General features: G+C 41.3%; 1 protein-coding gene across 1 annotated transcript; it reads left to right on the forward strand.

Moving 5' to 3' along the window:
• Nucleotides 1-1,794: 1,794 nt before the first annotated feature.
• On the forward strand, nucleotides 1,795-15,237 carry LOC119299700 (tyrosine--tRNA ligase 2, cytoplasmic-like). The gene is made up of 10 exons (XM_037576861.1): nucleotides 1,795-2,025; nucleotides 7,678-7,771; nucleotides 9,356-9,372; nucleotides 10,143-10,459; nucleotides 10,747-10,770; nucleotides 11,113-11,173; nucleotides 11,239-11,282; nucleotides 12,225-12,356; nucleotides 12,487-12,592; nucleotides 14,020-15,237. Exons 1-10 carry the CDS (start codon nucleotides 1,795-1,797, stop codon nucleotides 14,164-14,166), a joined length of 1,173 nt encoding a protein of 390 aa, XP_037432758.1. The 3' UTR covers nucleotides 14,167-15,237.
• Nucleotides 15,238-22,908: the final 7,671 nt, after the last annotated feature.

Here is a 22,908-nt window from a genome sequence, read left to right on the forward strand (position 1 = left end):
ACCCACATAGGTGGGTTATACTCCCTCCGCCCCATATTAGTTGTCGCTGAAGCGGATGTATCTAGCCGTATGTCAATGCTAGATACATCCATTTGAATGACAACTAATATGGGACGGAGGTAGTATTTCACAATGTGCAAGTCTTTGAAAGGCATGCCTACTCGATGAACTTCTCCCTCTCCCTCCATCCCACACTGCATATATATGAGATGGATTCAACAAAAAGAGTTACCTCTACCAGCAAGTGGGCAGCTAGCAAAAACAAACCTTGAACTCAAGAAATTCAACTCATTTTGCCAACGACAATAAATTCATCAATAGAGTTACCTCTACTAGGCAATGGGCAGCTATTAATTAGGAGAAACACTTGAGTTTGAAGGGATGCTAAACTACTTCCACATCTAGTAAATATGCTTTAAAGAAACAAAAAACCTACAGATAACCCTGCCAATAAATCTTGCAAATAACCTAGAAACCGAAATTACCTCCAAGGTATATATAAGTAGTGTGCGACACTTGAATAGAAGGGTCTAAGCTCATTCACATGTAGGAGCATATTTTCATGCAAAGTAACAATAGCAGACCGAAACATGATTCAATTTCATGTACATCAGTGCATTCTAGTGGTAAGAAATGTTGCAGTGAAAATTCAGGTTATTTACCTTGAATTGCCAGACATGTTGTGATGCAATCAATGATTTGTTGCATCCTGCATGTGAGGACAAATTTCTCAACAACAAACATGATGAAGTAGTGAATATTGCGGCTGTGGAATGGAGAGCAGAGTTGAAATATTAGAACCAGACAATCGGAAGTAAACATTTTGTTGTTCGCCCACACAGAAATGATCTGGCGGCATATCAATGGAGATGTATAGCTTTAACTGAGATAGACATGCATAGCTTTAACTGAGACTGAAATGAAAACTTGGTTCAGTTCAGATTATATTGCCACAATTTCAAACTGAAACGAAAATATAGTCTATACTATTGTTTATGTTTGTAAAAGAAAAAAACCTATATGGAGTATCAAGGCTGCCATACCAACTAACAAAATACCCGAGTATCAATTCCACTTGCGTAACCTATTCTCATATGCAACTTCATAGTAGCACACCACTCCCCTGAAATTTAAACACTTCATTACCTTTTATTGACCATAGCAGTTTCGACAAAAACACAAAACGCATAAACCTGATATGCAAAAAGACAGCAAATGTGAGACATAGTGCCAATAGATAGTAATACAAAGAGCACCTAGGGGACTGACCTGTTCCCTATGGCATGTCCGTTCCCTCACATCATAGATCCCACTGGCTAAAGTAATTGCAGTTCCTGCAACAAACGTGGCTATCTAGCTGAGATTTAAATAATATAAGACGGGATTGAATTTCCAAGATGCATGCATATTGTAGGGATTCTTCTCAGGGCTGCTGGGGACACGTGAGTTTCGAGTGCAATGAAGGTGGAGAAGATGAAGAGGAAGAGTATAGCCTGAAGGTGTTCTATCCGTCTTGACGACATCGACGATGCATGTGTGCCGCATGGCCGATCTGGCGAGCCTCCTGCCCTCGGGGAAAAATTCTGCTCGCCCTCGAAGGAGCCGTACTCACGTACATTTATGGTGATTCCGGCGGTGATCCGAGTTTGTCTGACCATCCAGGTTCCTCTGCATGCGTGCCGGCCGAGACCTACTCTTCTTTCGCCGGGTGGTGCCATCGCAACCAATCCTGCATGATGGGAGATGGCGGCGGCGCGGCGGCGTCCCAGGGGCCCGAGAGAAGGCATTGCACGCATGGCCGAGCAGCTTGAAGACGCCCTCAGCAGCGACAGAGAGGTTATTGTCCGATTGGATGAAGAGATCGCTTTTGACGGCGTCGGCCCTGGAACACCATGTCGAGAAGGCGTGCCAGTAGCCCAAGCTGTCCGGGCTCCCATCCATGGCAGCGTGGACGTCGATGGTGAGCACGTTGCCGCGCCGGTGAGCGACGTGAAGAGCAGCTGGGCCACACCTTTGTTCGTACTAGTAAGCTGGCACGTGCAACGCACGTCTCAGCCAAAGCAACACATGAAACTCATATGCATATTGAATTCTGAATCCATATTCTAGAAATTTAATAAAACACAATGACTATAATGTCTGATGATCCCTGGTTGTTTAAAGGTCATATAGTAAAGAAATTTAATACAAAGCCCATCAATGCTTGAAGAGTCGCAAGCTTGATGAGTCTGTCGGTTTTTAGGACCATTTTTGCCCCCATTCTGAGTTTCTCTCATCTCCTGAAGTGCAACATTCATGAACAAGAAATGAAGGAAAATTAAGATTTTTTTTGTATGACATGGATGGCATGCAAGCGGCAAGCCACACTTTCTCTAAGTTACTCTTAGTTCTGGCCAGATTAACCATGAATGAAACCTGTCCTATCAACATACAATTTATTGCATAATAAAAGGAAAAAATATAATATTTTATTTTCTTGACACAGATCTCATCAATGAAAAAGCCATGCTTTTATTACTCTCTATTACTAAATCATCTAGTGTTTATAGGGTCAGCCTGTTTGAGCATCCTCTACTTTTTCTTCTTTTCTTTCTTTGCCATTAGAGTATGGTGATTGTTGCATCCCAAGTACGGGAAGGGCCTAAATGATCATATCATGATGTGAATATTTAATATGCAAATATAAGACGCTATTAGATAGCACGCAATATATGTTCACTTCTATTTAAAAAAATACCAGCATGATCACACATTTAATCGAGATAGCATAAATACCTATATAGTATTCTCATGTATGTTTCCGAACTAACCTGCACTTTAAGGCCATATTTACCGGCATGTAGGAGATCAGCTCTAGAGAAATGGCACTTCAATGCATCGGAAAACAGGATGTTGAAATGAACAACAATACCTGGCAAACTCTATACATAACATGCCTGCTGTATTTGGCTCCTGAACTTTAGCTCCTCCTCCGTCCATTTTAGAGTCCCCATTCGTAAAAGCAAAACATTTCATACATGAAAATCTTATATGTCTCCAAGGGATAGTGGTAACCACAATGTTTAATTCAGGAGCTATTATCAATATAAAATATAAGATGAAAAGTGAGAAATTTATTGTATGTGCTAAAAGTGCTTTGTAAGTAGAATTAATAAATGGTGCAGATCTCTAACTCATAATTGGGAACCTAGAATACTCGCTGATGAGTGTTTGTATGGCATCAAGGGACGAATAAGGTCAGGGGCTAAGGCAGGTGGTCGAGGATTGAACCTGATCTTGCCTGTCATCTGATTCTATGACTCTCGGGGCTGAGCATCCCCATGCCTTCTGCTTAACCGTATCCTTGTCTGTGCCATGCAGTTTACGCAACTCAGCTCGAGGAACACAACCATTAATTCCCTCTATCAATGGAATAATACGCAACCTGTGTATTCACGGAAAAAAAGTAATCTCTTCTTTTTATTACCATCTAGATGTTCTAACCAAATTGAATAAAATGTAGGAGCAAGCTAGCCCTCTTTATACAGTAGTTAAGCACGCAAAATGCACATCTTGACTACTATAAATACAAAAAATATAAATTGTAAGTGTTAGGAGTGTAAAAAATACATATGCATTTAGACCTAAAATAACCTCTCTAGAATTATGCCAGCCTATGTGTCATGCTTATAGGTGAAATACGTACATGGCCAGCCACAGGATAATGCAAGAGATTGTCCATCACTTTCATAATAAAATGCTCGGTTGTACTAAGTGCAGATTTTTTTACCTATATGACATATTAATGATCTATCATCAAAAGATTCAGGCAGGTCAATGAGGTCATGTATACCAGGTTGCCACCAATAGACGATCGCATAGGCTTCTTGGTTTATCCTTTTCCTTCAAAAGCTCCACATAGTCACCTATCGGAAGAACACTTCAGTATACCAAGAAATGAGTTAACGTATTTATAGTTAAACATCCCTTCATGATCATCTATTCACTTATTAGATCAATACTTTGCAACCACAACTGAATTGGCATTGCCATCATCATTGTTGCAGACCTGCAGTCCTCATGCAATCACACACACCACCGTCATCACAATGACATTCAAGCCATGGTAACTGTGTTGGTCGATGCCATTATTCTGGTTTCGTGTTTACAGAATACAATACATACCATCTCGCTGAACCAACATATTCTATCAGAACTAAATATTTTCATTTACGGATCTTCTCGAAAGAGAAGCACACCTTTACTTCCCCTTCGTTCTTTCACAATAGAGACATAGACCAAATACATGTTAGATGGTGAAACAAACACAGTTAAGAGATAAGAGGAAGTACATATACAGATCATGTGTCCGTGACTCTACTCAGCACAAAAGCATTTCAGAATTGGAAAGCAGATTCATAAAACTGGAACACATCATTAACAGGAAGAAATCAACCAGCAACAAACTTATATATTCAATAGTTAGGTGCATAGTAAAATGTTGGTAATCCATATTTTAACACTTGGCCTACATATCCTTTTATCGTAGTGTACTTTAGGCCTTGTTTTTAATCCTTTTCTATTGTTCTTGTGCATTGTTTTTTTTAAATCGCATGTCATAAAGATAAGCAAGGAATATCTATGATAGATGAATAAATAATGACGAACATAGAAATAGACAAGATGTCGTTGCCTTCAACATTTGACTGCCATCGATTTAATGTTTAAACATCTCCATTTGACATCTAACATTCAAATTCGGATCATCTTGCTTCCCGAAGCACATGTCCATTTGACATCTAGCCATCAAAATAAACGGGCAGCGACGACGAACTTTCTAAGGGGCCGAGGGGTTGTTCTTTTGCGTCCCTGCAAGAATTAGAAGATGAGGGAGGTAGAGGGAACCTAGGAGAAGAGCAGAGAGGTGAAGGGAGATGCTAGGAACCCCGATGGCATCGAATTTGTCCGGCGGAGGAGCTTCTGCGGCGGCGGACTCCGGCGAGATCGGGATGATGCCCTAGGCCGAGGTGTCGGGGGCGCACCGCTGCGGGCCGGCAAGGTTAGTAAAATTCACAATGATGCAACATAAATGTAATTTCCATGAACATGCTTAGAGAAAGATTATCATGATATATACATCTGTCTGCTCTAAAAACCTGAAATCAAATGTGTCATGGCACAGAAATGTCATAGTACGCTCCCAAAAATATTTTTCTTTTATACATGGACACAGAGCAAGCTCTAATCAGAAATAACAAAACAAATGTCATCTGACAAAATATAACTATAATATATCATGACAAACTGTATCAAAACAAAAGCATCACAGAGTACATGTTTATTATCCTAACCACGAGACATTAATAATTAGAAGCACCAAGAAAAGGGCAATTTTCACCTTTGCACATATGTCAAGTGTGTAGTGCAGACTGCTGGGTGTTGTTGTCTTCAGAACCACACATTTCTGAAGTCTGAACAAATTATTCTGCATTTTTCCATACCATGAGATATTATATTTAGTGGTATGTTAGTCACTATGTAGCAAGTATCAAACAGTCTTGCTAATTCAAAGTAACAGTAAGCAACTCCATACCTATTCGTTAATGTAGAGATGAACAATTGTTCAAGCAGACACCATAGAATTCTTGCTTTAATTCATATCGCCTCCTGTAATAAAAATGAACTACAGATCAAAAAAATAAGTAAAAGCTTGCTTGGCTGGAAGTTGCATGAAGATGAGGTGATTCCACATTATTCTCAGAGATTCATGCATACCATACGTGACCACAACCTGGGACGACATGTCTTTCAAATACCATGTCACAGGAGGCGTGCACCTGAAGGAGTTCTCCGGCTGCTCGGAACACAACAGAGATGGAAGACAGGAAGTGGGCAGGCGCGGCCACAATAATCGGCCTCGGTGGCGGCCTGTCATCCTCGATGGTGGCGTTTCAAGCTCGGTGCTCGATGGTCGTCATCGGTGGTGATAGCCGGAGTCCTCAGCGGAGGTGGTTCCGGCGCAGACCTCGACGGCAGCGCCCACCTCGACGCCATGCATGCCACCGACCCCATGCGTGGCCCGGATCTGATCTGACCGCCACGGCCCCGCGTGCAAACCAGGCCTCACCCGCGCACACGGATCCGGCCGTTGCCTTCCTGTTGCGCGCACCCTCCCGGCAGACGTTGCATCATAGTACAGAGGCATAGGCCGCCGCTTGCCCTGGCCCTCTCCCCGCCGGTGGCCGTGCCGGCGACCAGAGAGAGCACAACTGCGCCTCCCCTTGTCGTCTCCCCCGCTGGTGGTTGTTCTTCTTCACGACTCCGACTTCCAGCGGACGACACTCCAACGAAGAGTGCGCCGATGAGGAGGTCGTGTGGGCGGCGGTGAGGGTGAGCGGTGAAAAAGGAAAGGATCGTGGGGAGAGGCGAACCGGTTAGCGACGGGCGTGCGGGCAGGGGTTAGCCAGGGGGGGATTTCGTTAACGGTGATTTTAAATCGCTAGATCTCAGATTAAAGCAATGGCATGGTGGGTAATTAAAGCGTAAAACGCGTTTAGCATGCTGGAGGGATGTAGACCATCAGATTGCAGGTTTCGATGGATAGGATGATCTGGTTCTTCGCCCTCTCTTTCTTTTATAGTGGTAGTAGATTAAGACATCATATTTGCGTAATTTCTTTGAAGGATTTTTGGGAGGAATATCCAAGATGATTTTGCTTTATTTTCTTCCTTTTCTACCTTGTTTAACGGGAGCAGTAACAACCTCATGCGATTCTGTTCTCCCGTGTGGTAATTAAGCTTCCACCGATTGCTCCTTTGCATGCATGGCAGTTATTTATTTTCTCTTTTTCAAAGGTCTAATTTATTTTTCACGTGGTGATTGTTTCCTATTTTATAGGATACGAACGGGATGTGGGCCGGAGAACGTTACCCGCAGAGTTTTCGTCCGCCGGGACAAATTGCTAAACGCTGTTTTGACAAGGGTTAGTATATCTTAACGGTTAGATTAAATTAAATGACCCTGATCGTGTGGCTGTAATTATCTCGTCTTGTTATGTGTAAGTAAGGTTGGATGTATTTAGCGATGAATATGTTTGCTTGTTTAATAGTAGTAGAGATAGAGACTAATCGCGTCCAACAGGCAGCAGCCGAAAATCACAAATAGACGACGCGGGTGGAAGAGAAGAAGGAAACCGAGAAGATCACGCGCGTGCGGAAGGCCTGAATTAATGGATCTGTTACAATTCTTTCCCCTTTTGGGGAAGGGATAAGTCGATCTTTTACCAGGGAAAGTATTGTTTCTTACTAAAAACATCACGAATAATCAGGCGGTCTGTTACATGGAAATAATTTTTTCCCTTTTACTAGAATTATCAGTCGATCTGTTACAACTTACAAGGAAAGAACGATCTTGCCTAAAAATCACAATTCTTTCCTAAACATCACACATCGGGGGCCCCACAGCGAAAAACCTTCATAGCTCCTCGACGGCGGCGACTGAACGCGTGCTGATCTAGAGGCGACGCCAGATTCGACTGTTGCCTCTGGGTTTGGCCCTTGGCGGAGGTCTTAACAATGTTGTCGCGGGCATTTGGTGGTTACAAGAGCAGTTTCTCGGCAGATCTCTCCGTGCAGGCCTTACGCCGCGCGTTTGATACCCTTTTGCAGTTCGATGGGAATCTATCGGTCCACGAACCAGGGGCTCTTCGCCGCTCCTCCCACCTGCTACATCAGGCTCACCAGCTACAAGGTCAGCCTGTCTCACCTGATGGTTTCTCCCAAGATCATAGCAGGTAAATTTTATTTGTCACACTTCTTCATGTGTCGCAGCAATAGCTTTACTTGTCAGGCCTATGAGGGATTCGGAATCCTCTCCGATTAGATTATTGATTATTGAGGCAATGTTTTCGAGGGGCTTCACAAGTAATAATTTTCTGACATTTTTTTCACAAACAGTGTTTTCCTGACAGATATAAGCCTTTCTAGGGATTTCAATACTGACTACCATATGTAGTCTGTATTGAAATTCTCTAGAAAGTCTTGTATTTAGAAATGGAGGTAGTAGTGCCGAATACAAGTTTATCCATTATTAAATATATTTTTCGTATATAATTCAACGGAAGCAGTTTTGTAAGTCTTAACTTGGGCCTAATTTGCGGAATCATTATAAATCCGTAGTCAATTGTGAAAATGGTAAATTGTTGTACGGCTAAGATTGTACAATAGGGTTTTTGTAGGGAGCATTCAATTATGCTGCACCTGCTGTTTACACAATTATGCACTACTCCCTCTCTTCCCATGAAGAGAGCATGTATTTCCTTCTATTTTCTACTTATTTTTTATTGGCGTCCATGGATTGATCACCAGATGAAACATGGTTAGAGCTCTTATATGTCTTGAATTTATACTAAATTTAATTAATCTAAATCTCGTAACATTTTGCGGTATGTTTGGTTTGTGCTAAAGGTTGCCATGACAACGAAGTTGGCTAGCAATTATTTTTGAGGTTTTGCTTGCCAATAGATTGGTGAACATTTGCTTGATAAAACAGACTAGAGTTGGTAGTGGAGTTTTATCCAAGCAAAAGCCAATGTTGTACTCACAATCAAAATTAAGCTAGGGTTCACTTTGGTCGCAATCCGAACACATCCTTCTTTCCAACTTTTCAGTTAATATCTCCATTTCCCACTAATCATGAATTGCATGCACAATCAACACCCACAACTCACCAGCTAATTTATCAATCGTTGGTCAGTCAAACTAATCACAAGTCTTAACTTGCCTAATCGATCATCTAATAATACACAGGTAGCTGGGTTACTAAATTGTATTGTCTCAATCATAGTAAATCCGTTGTCAAACCATATACTGTTGTCAAATCATATACTGTTGAGATGAAACTGTATGGATGCTGAGATCGTAACACAGGTTTTTATGTTCAGTTTTGCTAAATCACATCTAGATGTGCCCTTAGTATTGCACATCTAGATTTTACGCGGAGATTCGTGCAAACATTTTCTTTTGTCCTTTTTCTTTTCCTAGTTTGATTGATCCACTTAGATGTGCAATAACTAGGACACATCTAGATGTGCCCGAAAGGCCCTTTTATATTTTAGTGTATATTAGAGAATCACATATATTAGCTAAAAGCAATCTAGTGCCACACCTTTTGTTTTCACAATTTTTATCCATTATTGATATATTATTTATTTGTAATTGGTCACTATGACTCATAATGAGGTTGATTGATCATCTAATAATACTAGATATTCACAAGAATGAATGAGTGGTTAATATAAGCATTTACCTGAGAAAACAAGGAGGGAACTAATTACAATCTTATACGTTTTCTGTTGCCCTATATCTGTTGAATACAGGGTGGCTCCTTCAGCATGTATGTTCAAACCATACAGTACTGTTTGTGGGAGCTTTGATCAAAGGTTGGCCACACTTCGTAGTGTTGGGGAGCATGCTAGTGACGATGAGCTGAGGCTCCTCTTGAAGGAGAAAACCGCCCCCATTTGCTATGTCTGGTGTGATCCCTCCCCTGGATGACTATAACCCGTATATGAATAACTAGCTAGATCTTGTTTCTGGTCACTTAATTTTAAATTCTGTTTTAGGAAACACCGAAAAATAATCCTTCATTGATGTAATGTTTGTAGCGTCCTACATTTAAATGTCCAGAGTTAGGATGAATTCAGGTGCCAACAATCTTAATCATATAAATTGGGGTATCACCTTCTCAATCTATGTCTGACTATGTATTTTAGCAAAAACCTTTGCCATGGTAATTTTCTTTGCAAGTATGCTACAATTTCTGGATTTCAATAGTCTCTATAGATCTCATTGCATGGCATGACTCGTTGTATTAATGACAGTAGAAGGTAAGTAACAAATCAAAACATCTTTAAATGTAAAGGGTGGTTAGATCAAATAGAAATTTTTTGTTATAAATTAAATGTTCACCTTTCATATGTCCTAAGTTAAGTATATTAACTACTAAATCTGTTACCTCTGCTTTTTATTTTTCCTTCAGCAATTTATATATGAGATGTTTTCATTTTGCTTAATTGCTGATGATGTTTGTAGTTATGGGGATCTTTTCATGCCTGTAATCGATCTTCACTACATGTTTTAAATGGATTTATCCTTGTTGTGCAGGGAATTTCAATGACAATTAATGATAATAAGTTGGTTAAAGCTGGATGCGAAGTTAAAATGTTGATGGCAGATTGGTTTGCTCTAATGGACCCTAAGATTGGTGGTAACATATGCAAAGTGCAGACTATTGGCAGGTACAATATTGAGATGCCGAGAGCATCTGGCATGAACCTCGATGGGGTGGAGTTTGTGCAGTTGTCAGATTTAATAAGCTGCCATGCAGAAGAGTACTGGCCAGTTGCCATGGATATTGCAAAAAATAGCAATCTTAGTGAAATTAAAAGATGTTTCAGTATTCATGCATCAGAAGATGCAAGGTATATTGTTTAATTGTTTGAGATTCATTTCACTCGAATCTTTTAATTTAATCAATGATTTTTGGATTATTGCTTCTTAAACATGCAGTCCATGTTGAATTTTTTATACGTGTACCATACATTATTCATTGTATATGCATGCAAATCATGCTATTTTTAACATGCAAGTCGTATTATTTTTTGATACATGCTACTGATGTTTTTTATGAAGCAGTGATCTTGGGAGTACAAATCCATTTATGATGAGAAAATTTACTCCTACTGACACATTGTATCCTTGCTTGCAGAGTGCAGTTCTACTACTTCCAGAGGTTGGCTTCTTCTGTCTTACACGCAACAAAGAATCTTGATTGTTTGTTTACATAACTTCTACTCCCTTCGTCCCATAATGTAAGACGCTTTTTGACACTAGTGTAGTGTCAGAAAGTGTCTTACATTATGGGATGGAGGGAGTATGTTATTTGACCATATTGCACATGCTTCACGCCTTAGCAATCTTGCCAAGGATTATAAAAATTCTGCAGGATAAGAAAGTACATTAATTAGCAATTAGATGGATTATACTTAGGAGTGGATGCTTCCTGTTGGGTCTAACATATTCACAATAAAATCTATTCTTGTCTTAGTAGTATGCATGTGTTCTGATTCATTAGATTAGATTCTGATCTGTGCAAACATGGGTCTAGAGTATCCGATACATTAGATGTGTTTTTGGTATTTGTACTCCTATATTATACTTTGGCTTGCTTAGTTGAAGCCACAATACCTTTTTATTGCAGGTGGACATATGGATGTTGGGCATGGATCAGCGTGGGGCCAACATGTTAGCTAGAGAATACTGCGACCTCATGCAGTTGGAAAATGAGCAAATTGCTTTGTTTCAAAGTATCTTATGTTTTGCATTATCTTGTGTCCCACACAATTATCTCTCTTCCATATGCATCACACCCACAAATTCATGTGAGACCTTAACATGAACACATATATGCCACCTGCTTTTCTGCAAGACCCAGAATGGGAGCAGTGGGGGAACCTGAAATGGCCAATCTTCATGGAAGATGATGAGGTGTGTTCTCCTTTGTCGATCGTTATTTATGGAGTACTTACCTTGAAGGAAAACAAAATGAATCAATTTTTTAATGCCAGCCTATGCCTCCCTGTTGCCTTCAAGGTAATATTTGTCTTAACAATAACAAACGTTGTCGGAAAGCCTTGGAGGTGGAACTGTGATGCTGCCCACCATTTTAAAAAAATCATTTTCCTTTTGTCAGCCAATGCCTCCCAAATTACCCAACTCTGCCTCACATCCCCTTTTATCTTTTTCACCAATAAACAATATCAGATGCTGCATGTAAAATTCATGGCTACTGTGACTCTTTAAGGATTTTTTTTCAAACGGCTGTTACATACAACTCAAGAAGTGAAGCAAAGAACATTCATTTTTTTTGTTTGAAATGGAAGTATGCGCCCTCTTGTTTTTGGGTCACTCACAAAGAGTATCCAAGAGTATGTTTGCACTAAAATCAGTGGACCATTTGAACGGTAATGAAATAGAAGAGCAGAACTAAGTATCAAATTTCTCTCCATCCTTGTGTAAAGAAGAGCTGCACATTTTTTTATATCCAGGTTTAAGAAAAACAACTAATATAATCAGCCATTTTCTATTGTTACTTGAGCCTAGCTGTGATGTATTCCTCTGTTCTAACACATTAAATGGATATTCTTCAATAGTTGCGCTCTGTTTATTGCAGGAACATGTCAGTAGAAAAATAGAGAACTCTTTCTGCCCTCCAAAATTTGCAGAAGACAATCCATGTTTGGAGTACATAAAGTATATAATCTTACCTTGGTTTAGAAAATTTGAGGTTGCTCGGATGGATGATAATAGTTGCAGCAAGTAAGTTTTTTCTATGTAATTTGCAAGTTGAATGTTCAACTATATACATCACATGTTCACTAACCCAAAATTTGTGAAAATATAATTGTGTTCATATTTTGTGACAACTGACAGCTGCTACCTTACACAGAATCTTCTTGAGCATGGAGGAGATTATTGCTGATTATCAAAGTGGCGCTCTGCATCCTGCTGATTTGAAGGTGGCTCTTATCAAGGCCACTAACTTGATTTTGCAGGTAACTCTTTTTTTATATTATAATTATTGAGTCTTTCTTCTATCATTAGATATCAAGTGAGGAAGGCATAGTTCAGTTGGTTGAGACTAGTGCTAAAAGATGTACTATTAGTGCTAGATATACCATACTGAAGGCATTAGGGGAACAAAGGGCATGTTTGAATGGCAGACATAGTATCCTTGTCAAACTTGCCATGACCAAACAATGGGTTTGTTTCATTGGTTGCCAATTGTTGGGAGAGTAGTCAGCATGATCCTCGGGAAAGCCTCCTAAGCTCCCCCCCCCCCCAACACACACACCCACCTCTGGCCCCGCAGCATTGAATCATAGCTTTTGAGGATGTGACTCGAGTCACAGAAGGGTAGGAAGTTGGTTGACACCTGTACCACCTGCTTCTCTAGTGGAAAGAAAGCTTGGTGTCACCTTATGAATCAATGTTGATTCTATTTTTCTGCTTGAGCCCTTTCTCCTTTGTTGGTGGGGAAGGGGGCGGGCATTGATGTGTCAAATCTATGAGTGATTTGCATGCAGGAGTAGGAACCCTAGTCGTGAGCTTTAATGTGACCAATTTTCTTTCCTGTTTCAGCCTAGTTAAGTACATAATAGAAGCAAGTAGGGTGAAATAGATCTTGTGGCCAAGTATTTAGAACAATTGGCGAAATTCGCTTGCTATGAGGTTTGGGACTGGTTCTAATTTATCAATGTTCAAAAAAGCATGAAGCAGAAGGCCACAACTTATAGCAACGGGTGCTTAAGGAAGCTTAAGTGTTTTGAAAATTTTGTCCATGATTTGGTATATATATGCAATTCAGTTCAAATAGACATAGCCTAATAGAGAAAGTAGTTACGGAACATACCCTACCTATTGCCATTATTGTGAACGCAGCTAGATATTTAGCTCAGAAACAGCTGAACTTTGGCCAGTTTCTTCAAAAAGCTTAGGGCCAGAGCGAAGCGTTTTGCCATCACTCAGCGCTGAGCTTAAGCGTCGCTTAAAAATGCTTTCTTGAACACTGCATTTTACTCGTATGCAACAAACTATGTGTTGAACCCAAGTATTTGGACAATTGGCGAAATTGATGGACATCCATAAATGAAGCACGTAGGGGAAAATAGATCTTGCACCCAAGTATTTGCAGAAATGGCGGAATTGACCCGTCGTGAGGTTTATCATGCAATGAAAGTTGCACCCAAGTATTTGGACAACTGGCGAAAATTGACATGCCCGAGATTGGGGGGACCATGATTTCATTTTACTCATGCATTAAATTTGTAATAGATTATGAGTACATGTCTAAAACAAGCAGCTAAATGAAATCTTTGGTAATGTATACAAATATACTTATTATTTGTGTGTGTTAGCTTATGAGCGTGCTTAATCTAAGTACTTGTTTTGACACTAATATGTTTGTGACATTTGTTTCAAGCCTGTCCGTGACCACTTCAGAAGCAGTGCTGAAGCAAAAGAAATAGCAAAAGCTATGGAGGTATCTCAACTTTGTTATTGGCTGATTCATTTCGTGTTTAGTTTTAACAAAATATCTTGTGAAACATATGTCCAACATGGTTTTTAACATATGTGCAACATCGTGTGGAACAATTCAAAAGCTCACTTAACTAAACTAACCAATTGGATGGTTTTAATAAAGGTACAACATTGTGGAAAAGTGTGAACAAAACTATTGTTGTTTGATGCACAAGTTGACATTTGTTTTAGTACACGGATTTGGGAAATGTCTTAGCGGCACAGGATTTTTCTATGAGCATAGTTTTATGTTGAAACACATAATTTTTTTAGGAACATGTGTATAACACAGTTTCAAAAATGGATAGGGTAAGCTTGGTGATACCAGTTTCTAAACGCAACCACCTGTTTGATTGCAGTGATGAGTGAATTTGGCTTGCTTTGGTTTGGGGCGTTTCTTGTAACGAATTTGTATGATCATGTTCATCCTTATGTGAGCAAAAAACAAATGTTGATGTCGTGTTAGGTGTCAGTTGTGGGTGTTATGGCTGTGACTTCAAAACATGATCTAATTGACTCAAATGTCATGGTAGGGCTAAACTGGCTGGCACACTGAGTTCACACTAAATAATTAATTCAGTGCACACTAAATAATTGCAAAATACATTAAATAATTCATTAGTAACAGCATAGAAATATGCCCTATGGTTGTTTTCTACCACTGTCTCTAGAAGTTTAAGAAATGAAATTCTGTTGTTTTTTATCTTTGTTTTTTAATCCTTTTTAAAATTTAAAATGTTGTTTCTAGTGTGTGTATTTGTTTTATTATTATAGTGAGTTTGATTTTCTGATTCCTGCAGGAGATAGCACCCTCTATCATCGCCTGTGACCAAGTGCCCCTAAACAATTTTTGAAGCAGTGTTCCGTTGATTATAGAGTTCTGGGTGAACGGACTTGTAGGGGCTTGTTTGCTTTTCTGCTTGTGACCAATTACTTATTATTACTATGCTTGAACATGTCCTAAAACTTATGAGTTGTTGGCATAAATGTCATGGCGTATGAGTTTTTGGAAATGATAAATCCCGAACATTCAGGATTTTCCATTGAACATTTTTTACATCAACTTTAGGATGGCAACTGCAATTTGGAATTCCCATGCTTACAAACTGAACTTGTTATCCCTTGTATGTAAATTGTTACTCCCTCCTTCCCAAATTTTTTGTCTTAGATTTGTCTAAATATGGATGTATCAAGTCATGTTTTAGTATTAAATACATTTGTATCGAGACAAATTGAAGACAAGAATTTTGGGATGGAGGGAGTATAAAACATGGACAAACACCAAATGTTTGGGACTTGTTGCGTCCTATTTTTCTTTACTAATGTCAAATAAACAACAACACCTTAGCGTTAGAACTTGCCTTTTAGCTTTTGTGACACTCTCTAATCACAGAAAATGCTAGAGAATTTCTGTTAAGATTAAAGTATAATATGTAATTAAGGGAAATCTCGCCTTGTCCATTGAACGAGCGGTTGCACCCGCACGGATGCCTGTGTCTGTTAGACAACCAGCGAGAGTGAAAGGCAACACAGAAAGGATAAGAGAGGGAGCACTCACCGCCGTTGAGATGCCTGGCCTTCCTTCTTTCTCCGTCTAATTTGTTAGGACGGTCGTCGCTACCTCCGTCGTTTAGGCTGTTGCGCCACTGGCCGTTATGGTCACCGCGCCACTGGACGTGGTGCCCGTGGTGGTCACCGTGCCGCTGGACGCGGCCACGGCATCAACGGACACGCCGCTCCTAGTGCTCGCCACACCCACGGGCACGGCCTTGACGCGCGCGTGCGCCGTCGGTGAACAGGGTGCTCGACCCATAGCTTGTGGCCGGTCCGAGCGCCCCTATGGTGCACGGCGTTGCACCCCCCGGTTCTTCGCCTCCACCCCCTCCTCCATCGGCTGGGTAGCTCCCGACGCTGACGCCGGATGCCGTGGCCGCTGGCCCGAGCCGCCGCCCGCATGGCTATGCCTCGGTGCCGTTGCGCTCCATGGTGAATGAGGAGGCGCTCGCCTTTGTCTCCGCGCTAACCAGCGCCTCTGGCGTCGTCCGTCTTAGAGCCGGCATGGAGAACACCAACGCCAACGCCAATGCCCCGCTTCAGCAGGAGACGACAGCGGGCTCGAGTAGCTGCGCCGAATGGTGCTTCGGGCATGTTGTCGCCGCCATCGACCGCCGCCCCAGCCGCCGCCCCGGTTCGTGGGCTCCGGCGAGCCTCGGCCTCGCCAGCGTCGCGCCAGAGGGTGCTCGCCTGGACCCCGTCATCATCGCGTCTTCTTCGGACAAGGAAGGCTCGTCGGTGCTGCGCCGGTGACTTCGGGCGCCGCGAGGGGCTACGGCGGCCACTCCAGTCATCAGCGTCGTGTAGGGAAGGGGATCGAGCGGGTGGTGCGGGCTTCGGGTCTCAGACCCTTATCCGTAACCGCCGCTTCCTCCCTCTTATGCGGTGGGACTGCGGGTGGGCTGGCCAATGGCCATGGAGGCCCAGGCCCAGGCGCCTGCTGTGTCCCTCCAGCTGCCTCCTTCTGGCCTGGATTCATTTTTATTTTCTTTTTTCTCTGTTTTATTAACAGTAGTACTAATTGTGCAGTTTTAGACTCTGTTTAGTATTGTTTAGTACCTAGTTTGACTGCTACTTACATTCTAGTCCTATTCTAGATTATATCTGACTAGGGCTTGTGTAATTATTAGTGTGTTTATATTATGTAATGGATTGATAATATAAATAAAGTACTGGATTTCATCTGGGAAGAATGACATGTTCCATGTGTTTACCACATATCTAGTTCTCTTGAACATGTTTTAGCGATCGAGATCATCTTCTCTGGCACGCTAAACTTGCAAAAAAATTAATATTTCTCCCTCATTATATTTGGAATCACAAGGTAATGAGTTGGGATCTACTGCTCATTTGCAGATTATCCCCTCTTACTGTGAGGTATACGCTTTGTCATTCTGGACAAGTGATTACCTCCAACGTGTATTCCTTATATCTGAATTGTAGCATACACAAGGTAATGGCGATGTAGCCTATTACTGTGAGATCTAAGTGATCTCCAAAGTGTTATGTTCACACAATTGAGGTTGAGATTTTTTCAAGTTTACACTTGAGTATCAAATTTTTGCAATCTTATTACAGAACCATGATGGTTTTTAATTTACCACCAAGAGTTTGAGGAGCTTGCCCTCAATCTCCACAATTACCCTACATGGGCTATGGAAATTAAGATCAGTCTTGCGTCCCATGGGATAGCGCGTGCAATACAACCCCCGGAGACTCCTCTCCCGGCTAGGGCCACGCCGCTGACAGAACAGCAGGACTATGCTGCCTTATTCATCATAAGGCACCATATTCATCCAGATCTCAAGTCCGAGTATTTACAAGAGGAATCTCCTAGTACTCTGTTTCTGGCCCTCAAAACAAGGTATGAACAGCAGAAGGCAGTAGTCCTGCCAGAAGCACTCCATGATTGGACTCATCTCCGTCTTCAGGATTTCAAGTCCATTGGTGAGTACAATCATGTTGTTCATAAGATATGAACCAAACCGTGCTTTTTTGAGAAGGAACCTACTGAGGGGGAGAACATAGAGAAAACTTTGTCTACTATGCTCCCTTCAGATAGGATCCTCCAACAACAATACCGTGCTTGTAACTACACTATCTATTCCGAGCTTATTCACATGTTACTTTAGGCTGAAAAGCATGATGAGCTACTCGCTAAGATTGGCTCTCAGTGCCCAGTTGCGGCACAACCTTTACCTGAAGTTCATCTGAATGTTGCAAATATACAAAAGTTTAATAGTACCTCTCGGGGTAAACAATCCAATTTTGAGCATAAGCGAAAGCGCAATGGGAACATGAGATCTAGACACCCAGGCAAGGGAAAAGGCACTTCAAAGCCCAGGTTTGGTAAATCTAAGCTTTGCAGCAAGTGTGGATGCTACACGCATTCTACTGAAAAGTGCACAATGCCCAAGCATCTGGTTATGTTGTACCAGCAATCTCAGGGACGCAAAGCACCTCAAGGGAAAAGGTTTGAAGCCAACTTCAACCTTCATTCGGATAGCGCAAAAGGAGCTTGTGGTTCGCACGATGTTCCTCCTGGACCGAGCAATGCCATGATTCCTTATCTGCCTGAAGATACTGCTAAAACGGAGAACATGTTGATTGAGTACACTGCAAACAACGTGTTTGGCGACTTCGACTAGTCCCTCAATCTCCTAGTGATCTACTTAATTATGTCCATTTGTGATGATTGTAATAAGAACATAAGTTTGTTGTTGTCTTTATATTGTATTGTATCAGCACATTTGATATAATAAAGATTGTATTATATGTATTAACATGAGGTTTTCTTATTGAAAATTCTTTTGTTTTATATAGTTTTCTACGGGGACAATCTGATGGAAGAGGAATTATGCCTTGTGGACAATGGTACCACAAACTCCATACTGAGGGAGATGAAATATTTCCAAACTCTAAAAAAGATGAATGGAGATATTCTAACTATCGCTGGACGCGATACAGTGATTGTTGGTACTGTACGTGCCATATTCACCCTCCCAAGCGGTACACAAATGATGATTGAGGATGCTTTATTGTATCCTGACTCATCACGTACCCTGATCAGTTATCGAGATATCCGTAAGAATGGTTTTCACATTGAAACCCATGAAGACAACAAAGAGGAGTATCTACTCTTTACTAAAGATCGTACATGAGAAAATTCCTTCTCTATCGTCTGGTTTGTACTATATGTACATCAAACCCGTGGAACATGTTGCATACAAAGTAATTTTTCAGAATGTTAACGCATTCCAAACCTGGCATGATTGCCTAGGCCATCCTAGAATAGGGATGATGAGAAAAATTACTAGCAATTCCATTGATCATAATTTGCTTGAGTCAAAAATTCCTCAATCTTCCGATTTTGTGTGCACATCTTGTGCCAAGGAAAGCTAATTTTGAGGCCCTCACACCTCAAAATACAAGCTGAACCACTTCAGTTCCTTGAACGTATTCAAGGAGACATTTGTGGTCCTATTTAGCCATTATCTGGACCTTTCCAGTATTTCATGGTTCTGATTGACGCATCTACATGATGGTCACATGTGTGTCTTCTATCCACACGAAACCATGCATTTGCCAAGATAATGAGGCAAGTCATTAAGTTGCAAGCCCATTATCCTAAAAGTTGAATTAAGTCAATTCGAATGGACAATGCTGCAGAATTCTCCTCACGTGCTTTCAATGATTATTGCATGGCTTTGGGGATTGAAGTTCAGCACTATGTTTCATATGTCCATACACAAAATGGTTTGGCTGAAGCATTGATTAAGAGGATCAAACTCATTGCAAGACCTTTGTTGACGAATTGCAACTTGCCAACCTCTTGTTGGGGTCACGCTATTTTACACGCTGCTGACTTGATACAATTGAGGCCAACTGCATATCACAGTTCTTCCCCTCTGGAATTGGTACGTGGAAATCCTCCAAGCATTTCCCATCTGCGTAAGTTTGGATGTGTTGCATACATCCCGATCTTACCACCACAGCGGACATCTATGGGCCCACACAGGAAGTTGGGGATCTATGTGGGATACAAATCACCGTCGATTATCAAGTACTCCCTCCGTCCCAAAATTCTTGTCTTAGATTTGTCTAGATATGAATGTATCTAATACTAAAACATGACTTGATACATCCGTATCTAGACAAATCTAAGACAAGAATTTTGGGATGGAGGGAGTATCTGGAACCCCTGACTGGGGATCTGTTCACAGCCCGTCACGCTGATTGCATATCTAATGAGGAACATTTTCCGACATTAGGGGGAGATTTCAAGTACCAGAAAGAATGCCCGGTAATTGATTGGAATGCTCATGCCATTTCATCCTTTGATCCACGTACCCATGAGACCGAACTTCAAGTTCGGAAGATCATTAATTTGCAACATCTTGCAAATAATCTGCCAGATTCCTTTACTAATCTGAAAGGTGTTACAAAATCCTTAAATCTGGCCAGAAACGCGCCAGAAAGAGTGAAGGTACCAATAAAAACCACTCAACTCCCTATTCCTAAAAAAGAGGGGGAGTAGTACGGCCTCTGACCTGGAGCATGCTTCTAGCAAGCATCAAAGGAAATCGAGGAGAAAAACCTCGGAGTCAGTAAATGCAGGTCAACTTGACGTTGACAAACACCTGATGAGTAGTATACACCCAGTGGAAGGGAAACCTCTACAACCCAGTTCCAGTGTGCATAAACTGACTGGGATATCGGAACACCCAGACTCGATCGTATTGGGAAATCACGAAGAGTCACTAGGGGTGCAGGAAATTTCCATCAACTATGTTGATTCTGGAGAATCATTTGACCGTAAGACTACGACTGTCGACATATATTTTGCTGAAAAGATTGCAGATACTCTTCTCACTGATCATGATCCAAGGTCTATCATTGAGTGCCAAAAGCGCTCCGACTAGCCTAAATGGAAGGATGCAATCCAAGCAGAAATTGCCTCGCGTAACAAAAGAAAGGTATTCACTGAAGCAATACCTACACCTCCCAGTGTTTTCCCTGTGGGGTTCAAATGGATTTTTCTCCGGAAACGGAATGAGAACAATGAGGTGGTGAGATATAAAGCAAGGCTTGTAGCACAAGGTTTCACGCAGAAACTCGGCATTGATTTCACTGAAACATATTCTCCAGTAATGAGTGCAACCACTTTCCGATATCTTATATCCTTGGCAGTGCAAAATCGTCTATCTATGCAGTTGATGGACGTCGTGACCACATATCTTTACGGGTCACTAGATTCGGACATATATATGAAGGTTCCTGGTGGAATTTCTGTCCCGAATAAAAATGCAAAACACAACATGTACTGTGTAAAGCTGAATAAGTCATTATATGGCTTAAGGCAGTCGGGGCGGATGCGGTACAACCGACTGAGTGAGTTCCTTCTTCAGAAAGGTTACTCCAATAGTGCTGATTGCCCATGTGTTTTCATCAAGAAGTCCTCGACAGGATTTTGCATCATCTCTGTGTATGTTGATGATCTCAACATCATCGGCAGCACACTGGACATCGATGAAGCACGCAATCACCTAAAGATGGAATTTGAGATGAAGGATTTGGGTAAAACCAAATTTTGCTTAGGGTATTCAACTTGAGCACCTTCCCTCAGGAATCATGGTACACCCATTTGCCTATATCTAGAAAATATTGGAGAAATTCAATATGGACAAATCCTATCCATCTAAAACTCCCATGGTGGTTCGATCTCTAGACGTAGAGAAAGATCCGCTCAGACCAAGGGATGATGGAGAAGAGGTGTTGGGACCTGAAGTTACATACCTTAGTGCCGTTGGAGCGCTTATGTATCTTGCAAATTGCACAAGACCTGATATTGCATTTGCAGTGAATCTACTTTCTAGACATAGCGCACCTCCCATCAAACGTCATTGGTCTGGAGTGAAGAATATCTTCCAATATCTCCAAGGCACAAAGGATCTTGGTCTATTTTCCAGTTCTAGAAAAATCGGGACTCTGATATGATTGGATATGCATATGCCGATTATTTGTCTGATCCCCATAATGTCAGATCTCAGACCGGCTTCGTGTTCTGACATGGTGGCACTGCTATATCATGGAAGTCTTCGAAACAGACTCTGGTGGCAACATCTACCAATCATTCTGAAATAATTTCATTATTTGAAGTAACATGTGAATGTGTATGGCTTCGTAGAATGGTAAACCACAAACAATAGTCATGTGGAATTGGTTGCCTGCGTTGCGCAGATGCAAACATGATACATCAAGAGTAATATCACCAAGCATATTTCTCCTAAATGATTTTTTCCTCATAATCTTCAGAAAAGCAGGGGAAATAAGCATTCTGCAAGTCAAATCATGCGACAACCTTGCTGATTTATTTACCAAGTCTCTACCAAATTCTACATTCCAGAAATGTGTTCATGGAATTGGTATACGAAGACTTAGGGACTTGCAATTGTCAGGGGGAGTCTCTTCTTGAGATATCCTTATTTTAATGACATCACATTATACTCATTATATTATCTTTCTTTGTGAGTATATGTTTCAGTGTGACGCCCGGATAATTAAGCTACAGTAACCACTCACTAATCATGCCATGTCATCACAATTATTTTTCTAAACCTCCCAATGTTCCAAACCGGATTCAAATTCAATTTAAAATAGTGTCAAATTAATATTTATTCAAACAACAACAAAATGTTCATTGGTTTCCAAATGTTCACTAACTAATTTTCATGAGTAAAACAACATCATTTGGGATATTTAAATGACCCTAAAATATTCAAAACAGAACCAACATCATTTAAATCAACCATTTAAAGATAAACAAATATTTAAACTATTCGAAAATATTTGAAACTTGTTGCGCTAGGTCATTACATAGTCTAGTATTTATATACTAAATTTTGGGTTCAAGTAAATTCATTTACTAGCTCAATTACATGCAAAACATGGGCAAAGAAATGAAAACAGGAAATGTTGAATAAAAGAGAACCCCCCACTACCCTTGGGCCTCGGCCAACTGGCCGACCCGGCTGGCCACCGTAACCACCCCCTGGGCCAACCAAGCCGCTGGCCCACCTCTCCTCTCCTTATCCCTCCCGGACCCCGTGACCTAAACCGAGCGACCCCCACTCCCCCACGACCCCCACTCTCTCCCTCGTCTCTTCCCCCCCCCACTCGACTGGAACTGGATCGGGGAGGAGCCCGATTCCACGCCGCCGCACCCGCCTCCACCGGA

The sequence above is a fragment of the Triticum dicoccoides genome, chromosome 5A (assembly GCF_002162155.2).
Source record: "Triticum dicoccoides isolate Atlit2015 ecotype Zavitan chromosome 5A, WEW_v2.0, whole genome shotgun sequence".
Lineage (NCBI taxonomy): Eukaryota > Viridiplantae > Streptophyta > Magnoliopsida > Poales > Poaceae > Triticum > Triticum dicoccoides.